We start from the raw sequence: 8,149 nt of genomic DNA, 5'->3' as shown, positions 1-8,149 counted from the left end.
TAGGAGTCATCATTAGTCAACCAAGCGAGTTGATCCTTACGCCTGAAGCGACCGTGGACGGCCTGGTCAGCCTGGGAGGCCAAAGTCGGGCTTTGGCACCTATCTTCCGGTTTTCAGCTAGGGATTCTCTTACATATATAAATAAATTCACTCGCGAGCTTTTGCTCAGTCGCAGAGACAACCTCGAACCATCTACGTGTACGTGTCATTCATTTCGTATTGAGTTAGATTCGGTTTGTATTTAAACGGGTAGGCACCATTATATTGGGATATTCCGACAGCGATCGTTAGAGTATAAAGAGTTAGGGGCAAGTCCGCACAGGAGTGGTCAGAACTCTGGTTTTCTGTTAGAGGTCCTAGACCAAATCTACCCTTGGGTTGTTGCGAGTAACATGGCACTGAATGGAATGAAATTCCGCTCAATGACCTTTGGGTCGACGCCATTAGACACTCCACTATTAGATGATGAAGGTAAGGACATGAGCAGGTCTCATCCATGAAGGATTTAGGTGTAGTCCTCCAAGATAACGGAAAGTTCGATGAGCCTATCCAGTTGAAAGTTGGTAAAGCTTTTCAAACATGTGGTTGGATACATCGCACGTTTAAGTCCAGAGATAGTATCACGATGCTAACTCTGTGCAAGTCGATTGTTAAGCCGCATCTTGAAAATGCCTCTCCCATTTGGGCTCCAATTAGTTCAGTAGGTTTGCAAAAGCTTGAGCAGGTCCAAAGATGTTTTACTAGGAACTATGAGGATATGAGAGAGCTCTCGCACTGGGAGAGGTTAGAAAGGTTGAGATTGTACAGTATTCAGAGAAGGTGCGAAAGGTATCTGATACTGTACGTCTTCAAAAGCATTCATGAGCTTTGTCCCAACCCAGGATTTAGGGTTGTTATGTCATTACTCATGCTCTCTCTTAACCACCATTCATACTCGCAATAATTCATTCAGTTCTAAATAAACCTCTCTTTTCCCGTGCAATAAATCAGTCAACCAAGTTCAAGTTCAATGATGAACATTGACTTCCACTTTTATTGTACCTAAACCTGTCTCCGCCCCCCACAGATCCACAAGCACTGGCCCTCATGCCTGCCCCGGAAAGCATCCCTAGTACAATGCAGGGGCCCGGTGGTGATCCGGGAATCAACGCCCTTGGTGTGGGCCCGTTATAATGACTCCTCAAGCCTACTCACGGAGGCCATGGAACCGATATACGGTTCAGAGAGTGTAGGTCACCTGAAAAGAAGGCCACCAACGTCAAGCAGGCGACCAATGACTACAAGGCGTCCATTTGCGCGTTGACCAATCGGCCACACCAAGAAAAGAATACGGATGACAAGATTAAACTCATCAACAAGCGGTTTGTGTCTTCGGGAAGATACTCCAAGACCTTGGAGCAAGCCCATCAGGAAGCAATCAAAAAGGTGCGGATTGCTCAAGCCTTGGAAACAGGATGGCAAACGAAGCAAAGCTACAAGACGATAAAGCCTTGCTAGCTGAAGAACATGCCTGAATAGAGCGAGAAGCTGAGAAAACGAAATGAGACCTGTATCTTAAAAAAAGAAAATTGAAGCGTCTTAAGGCCAATGAGGTCCTAGAGACAGAACTGAGGTTGCTAATTGGAGAGGAGGATCTCCGGTTGTTGGAATGGGAGACGTTATCTTAAAAATTGGCTCTGATCGATCCTGGATTGGGATACAGTGAAGCATGTGAGACTGGCGTCATTGAAGACTCGAGACGGACTGACCCTGGTATTTTTGGGTTCGACACACCATTGAACCACGGTGCAGACGGCCCCAGTTTCAACCCATTTCAACCAGCCTTGACTGCATAGCGTCGGTTTGGAGATTCAGGGTAACGTGCAAAACCGGTGGACTACGTGTTTCAAACCATCCCCACGTCCAGCCCTGGAAACCCCTTTCTTGACCCTCAACCAAGAACTAATCTAGCTTACGAATCGACCTCAGGCTCAGAGTGTACAAATATCGGCACGGAAACCAATCCATTTAAGATTCCTCGCACGCCTTGGAAGCCATATTTGGTTTCCAGGCCCCAAAGGTTAGACTAAGGTGGCCCAAAATCACTGACCGGGGCAATGAATCCAAATTCTTCTTTGGATCCACAAGCAAATAATGCCACCCAATTCCTCATTTGTAAGAAGTTATTTGTGAAATCTCCTGACCCGTTTGTGGGCACAGGTAATGACGAGCGGTTTTACACAAGAAAGGTTTGTTCGAAAACAAGGTTCAAGGTGTCAGTCTAACGCCCTTGGATGAGATATCGATCATTCAGGCCAACACCGTCGGAGAGTCTAAAAGAGTGGTGGACAAGTACTTGGCTACTAGGGGAGCTAACCCCTCGCTTGCTTTGGAAAGTATTTGGACTCAGCTCACACGCCGATATGGAGCTACTTCCACTGTTGCTCTCAGTCTGAAACAGATTTTCCCGTGCTAGAAGAAGACAACAGCTTGGGGCAGGGCTTGCGGGAGCTGCACGACTTGTGTATGGTAGTGGCTGCTCACATGGATATGGTCCCTAACCTTCGCACTCTCGATTTCCCGGAAGGAGTGAGACCGATTTGGGAGAAGCTTCCAAACCACCTACAGAGTCGGTGGAGGAGCAAGGGGACACAGTTTGAAGCGACCCATGGATATAAGCATTCAGACTTTGTCATTTTCCTCGATTTTCTCAATAACATCGCGGAGCAATTTTCAAATCTTGCCAATGCCAAAGCCCGAAGTTCTATCGAACGGCTTGGAAAGGGAACTCGTCAGGCGTTAACGACCATGGCCATTGAGACCCCGGATCCGATGAATGCAGAACCACCAAGTCCGATGTTGACATTTTGTTCCTCTCACGCTTTCGAAGGACAACCAGTGAGTGCAAGGCGTTTTCAAAGCTCAACGTTGATCAACGACGCCAGATGGCCGCAAAGAGACGTCTGTACTTTAAATGTCTTGGTCCCCATTTCGCGGGGGTAACTGCAATTCAACCCACGCTTGCTCCCATTGTCACTCGCTTCATCATCATTCCTTGCTCCAATTTACAACGGGTGGAGCTTATGAGGGCTTGCCGATGCGCACGTCTCCAATAGTGACCAATCATCTCGAGAGTCTCTTTCCCAAACCGCTTCAAGGTAACGTGAATATTTCAAAGACGTCTACTGCTCGGTTTTCTGTGGAAGAAGGGAATCAGGGTTTAGTTGTGGAAAAAAACTTGTTAGTCGACCCAAGTCTCCCAGAACAATCCGGGCTTTACCTCCGGTGTCATGCTACCCTTGACGAACAGTCGAACTCCTTGTTTGTTAACCCATTTGTAGGTATTTGACTACTTCGCCGTGTCCTCGCCAAGCCATTCATAATATACGTATGTCTACACTAAGTGGGCACAAGCACCGTCAAGAGCGAAGAATTCTCCGTGGACTCTTGGTAACGGTTGATAATGAAAAAGAAAGCTTCTCGCTACCGCCCGCCCTCAAAAATGAGATGATCCCCAATACTAAGAGAGAAGTGGCCACCCTTTCCATGGTCAGGGCTCATCGTCATATCGCGCATTTGGTCAAGCACTTCCTCAGTATTGATCAGACTTCTCCGGTGTGGGTTCTCATTGGCCGTGATGCTGGAGATGCCCTGTCAACAAAGCAATTTGGGAAGCACTTCCCATACGCACATCACAGTTTTTGGTGCCAGCGTCACTGTGATTTTTCTCCCCGACTCCACATCAGATCATAGGCCCTTGATCACGAAAGTTCAAAAGTAAAAGTCGTCAGACCTACTCACCACAGTTCTTAGCATATGTCTAAGCGTGTTTTAGAGGATGCATTAAATGGGTGGAACTGGCACGAAATTTATAAGTTGGATGACGTGGAGAGCATCCATCACTTATTGGTGAGTGGAATCACGCATGCCATGGATCTGGTGGCACCTATGAAAGCCTTCAAAGTAAGAAGGGGGGCAAGTTTGCTCCAATGAAACACTTGCCCTCATAAAAAGGAGGGACTCTGCAACTCGCAGGACCTAATACAAAACGTTCAGAAACAGAACTAACAAACTCGTCCGACGGGACAAGCTGCGGTCCAACCTCTCCAAGCTTGAAAAGGCCATGGGTTCCTCTAGGGTCCTTTGAGACTTAGCACGAGAGGCACTTGGTAAACCCTCCCCAATGCTGCCTCCCGCCCTGAGCATCAATGGTTCCTCCACTTCCATTGATGGGGAAGCGGCGGTGGCTATTAATAATTTCTATGTGGAAAGGATAGAGGACCTCCGGTCCACCATTATGCCACCTCAGGTACAGGCATCTGATCAACCATCTGAGGAGGAAATGCCATTCAGATTTCGTTTCTCTTTTGCAAATGCTACCCGGGTTGCAAACATCATAAAAGGGCTACGTGACAAACCTGCGAGGGGCGCTGATGGTATCCCCACATTCGTCTTGAAACTAGGTGTTCAGATATTGGCCAGTCTCCCACCTAGTGAACAAATCACTGTCGAATTTCAGGGTTCCCGATGGGTTTAAAATTAGCATGGTCACCCCTGTCCTTAAAGGCAAGGGGGAATCTCGTAACGACACCGCCAGATCCCGCCCAGTGAGCATTCAGCCAACCCTCTTGAAGGTGCTGGAACAGATAGTGAAGCTTTTTGGCGTTGATTTCGACCACTTTGGTCCCAATCCTCATCAAAACACCAGAGCCATGGACAATGGTAGCATTTCTCCTCCCTCCCATTGGCGGCCGACTGCATGGTTCACAACATGTATAAAGTCTGGAATGCCTCAAAAGAGTTGAGGACTTCACAAACACTTTGAGAAGCTAAGGCGGCGGCTTCAGCCTTTGCGAAGACTACTCCGTTATGACACAAGCACTTTCTAACTTCAAGGCCTTCTAACTTCAACTGATTTATCAGTTGTTCTTGTGGCTCAGTTGATTAGGGCGCAAACTGTATCATGCTGTTGATATCGGTTCGAACCCCGGTGCGGGCATCAAAGTTGAAGCCATCATTGGACCGTGTGTTTGAGGTTCACACATTTGAACGTCCCCCAATACCCTTTTCAACATAACCCCTTTGACCTTGTTCAATGTAATTGTAGTGAAACGGCATTCAGCCGTATAGTACTGAGTTGCGATAGACCACTGTAGGAGAAGAACCAATATTCATCAGAGCAACAACTATGGAACGAGGATTAATGTTAGAAGCAAAAAGTGTTGCAGAGATGTCAAGGCCAAGCATGCCAATCCCACCAACGAAGATTGATGAATGCAGTGTGTAAAGACGTCAAGCCAAGTAGGCTGGAAGCCGAGGACCTGTCAACCTGTCAACCTGTCATGTAACAAAGCAGCAATGCGAAGATGTCAGACTGTGTAACCCATTTATCTGTCATCACCCCAATGCATAAAAAGGCAGCAAGAGGTTTCTTGGTGAACTCAGCCATGAAGATGAAATAAGTAGCTACTGGACTCTCAACCCGAGTAGACTGTGTAAGTGTGTCTCCTTGTATAAAATACTCAACAAGAAATAAAGTACCAAGCATCCACACTTGTGCTAATTCTCTTCTTCCCGGGACTTAGGCGAATTACCCGATATCCACAAACCACTCCTTAGTTCGAGGCCGAGTCGAATCCTTTATAGATATCAATGTACTTGATATTCATCATTGGTATTGGTCAGCCACGAATCGGTACCACTACATAATTGTTTAAAAAAAAACATTGCACCTATACACTTATATACACTTTCACATTAATAAACATCAATTATACCCGTAAGAATTGCGTACATATAATCAATGACCAGCTACTCCTTAGCTGAATACATGTGTTTCAATGCAAATATATATTCGATTCACACACACTCCCTATCACCTGACTTCGTTTAAGCCGACCTCTCACTCACATTTGGCCATCGCCATTAACAAATGGCGAGAGTGAGGCCAATTCGTAGGTTTGGTTGAAACTTCCTAGAGAATGAAGAGTAGATATGTCCTTACAATAAAATAAGTTGACTGGATGTCTTGAAACAACAATAAGGGTGCATACTCCTCAGCGGCTTGGAAATTCACTGGGCAACGTCTTTTCAAGCGGGATCAGGCTCTTCCCAGCCATAGCCCGCATATTTTCAGGGCAAGGGTCGCGGCCTTTATCTGTCTAGTCCATGATGATATGTTTGTGAAAAGGTTTTGGAACCTCCCTCCGCCATAGGGTACCTTGGTTGAAAGCACAGTTGTTGACATGTCCTCTGGAAGTAGCTCTGGTAGATAATTTGGGGAAACTGAATGAGACAGATGGGTTGAGACCATCACTAGCCCAAAGAAAATTGGGGCCTTGGAGCCAACAGCTCTTTTCCAACGATGCTGGATCTTGTGGTCTTGAGGCAATATCAGCCGGGTTCAATTGTGTACTGATGTATTGCCAATTCTGGGGTGGGGCAATTCTGGAGTTATCATGGCAACCCTTCGGGTCACATACACACAGTGCATTGGGATGGGCAGTTGTTGGTTTGATGTGTCCCCAAACAAACTCTGAGCCAAAATCTCAATTACAGGCCCTTCGTACTGGTGTAGAGCCTTCGGATGATCACAACCACTATCGAACATTCATTACCTTTGGCCGGAAGCCACGCAAGCTTCATGCAGGGGCCCTCCAACACGGCATAGTTGGCTCTAACTATGACGATGAGTTGGCTGGATGTTCACAAGAGGACCGGCGATTCTTGAGTATTGTTCAGCAAGGTGTACACGTAAACGAGAAAGGAAATCTGGAAATGCCTCTCCCATTCAAGAAAGACGACTCTCATTTACCTAACAATCAGATCCCATTTTTTCGTCGAACCAAGCGTACCTTGGACAAGTTCAGTGAACAATCTCAAAGACTAGAGCCTTGTTTGATGGCTATGGGCACCGCTATACGAGCAAACCACGTCGAACCCGTTCCTAAGAACGATCTCAAGGTTATGGATGGAAAGGAATGGTGTTTCCCCGTGTTTCCTGTTTTCAACCCAAAGAAATCCAAACCACGCCTTTCTTTGACTGTTTGGCGGTCCATAGTGACGTGAGCCTTAACAAGGAACTCCTGCAAGGTCCCGACCAGATCAATAAGCTGAGGGGCGTTTTAGCCCGCTTTTGGGAGGGAAATATCGGTTTTGTGGCAGACATCGAATCCATGTTCCACTCCTTCCACTTGAACCATGAACATCGGGACGCTCTAAGGTTTTATTGGTTCGCCGACAATGACCCATCCCGAGAGTTAATTCAATACCGTTCTCGCGTTCATATTTTTGAGAACCGCCCAAGCCCCGCGGTTGCCGCCTTTGGTCTCCACTATGCCACGATATTTGGAGAAAAAAAGGCAGATCTGTTACTCCTAAACCTTAATACCGATGGACATTTTAAAGGCAATTTGAAGAAATAAAGGGCTGTGCAGTCAACCAGGGCATCTCTTTCAATCACCGAAATAAAGTCATAAAGAAATCAGGATTTTTAGCAAGTACAACAACTTCCCATTGTCAAAGGCTTCGACTTTTCTGTTAATTTTACCTAAATTATGGAACAAGAGTCTCCTTAAGAAAGGTCAGAGAGGAGAATCAAACCAGCGATCTCTCACATCAAAAGAAAACTTCTTTAATCATTGCACCACATATCCTCCCTAGTTAGGATGTCTTCCAAAGGCGAGATTCGAACTAACATTCTCTGGAGATCTGTGCTGCCTTGAATAAATCAGACCACTCAGCTATAATAAGTAAATAATCAACTCGAAAGCATAAATATTCGGAGTTCTTTCCGAGCACACTAAGCTTGGCCTTTCTTCGTCTTAATCCTTTTCTTAAGGTTAAACCTCAACCTTTAGTGGGACATTTACTCATTATGGACCTTAAGGAGTGCTGGAGCCCATTGAATAGGCGGGAAATAGATCCAACAATTTTTCGTTTTTTCGGTGCTGGCAGATTTTCGAAAAACCGAAAAAAGAAGAAGTGTAATGTGTAGGGAGTATGTAGGTGTCAATCCAGTAGCTTCCTTGAAGTTAGAATTGGACAACTTTGTGACCCAAATTCCTGATCAGCCGCCCCATGTTCAAGGGCTAGTTAGCCATATCTACCACCTCAAATTCATTGGTGGATCAGTTGTTTTATGAATTGAAAGTTAATGAAAATAAAGAGT

General features: G+C 46.0%; 2 protein-coding genes across 5 annotated transcripts in view; one reads left to right on the top strand and one right to left on the bottom strand.

The window, feature by feature from the left end:
- Positions 1 to 8,149, bottom strand: part of LOC131893130 (double-stranded RNA-specific editase 1-like) — a 46,237-nt gene that overhangs the window by 7,039 nt on the left and 31,049 nt on the right. The window lies entirely within an intron of this gene.
- LOC131893131 (uncharacterized) lies at positions 1,916 to 7,419 on the top strand. Its single transcript, XM_059243081.1, has 2 exons — positions 1,916 to 3,888; positions 6,538 to 7,419. The coding sequence occupies exons 1-2, from the start codon at positions 3,796 to 3,798 to the stop codon at positions 7,045 to 7,047; spliced, it is 603 nt and encodes a 200-aa protein (XP_059099064.1). The 5' UTR covers positions 1,916 to 3,795; the 3' UTR covers positions 7,048 to 7,419.

This window comes from Tigriopus californicus, chromosome 2 (genome assembly GCF_007210705.1).
Source record: "Tigriopus californicus strain San Diego chromosome 2, Tcal_SD_v2.1, whole genome shotgun sequence".
Classification (NCBI taxonomy): Eukaryota; Metazoa; Arthropoda; class Copepoda; order Harpacticoida; family Harpacticidae; genus Tigriopus; species Tigriopus californicus.
Note: the sequence above shows the minus strand (reverse complement) of the source record. Positions and strands in the feature narration are given on the sequence as shown.

Coding starts and splice junctions, on each gene's coding strand:
- LOC131893131 (XM_059243081.1), top strand. CDS start 3,796: ATGTCTAAGCGTGTTTTAGAGGATGCATTAAATGGGTGGAACTGGCAC. Junction 3,889..6,537: donor AGAGCATCCATCACTTATTG/GTGAGTGGAATC, acceptor TCTCAATTACAG/GCCCTTCGTACTGGTGTAGA.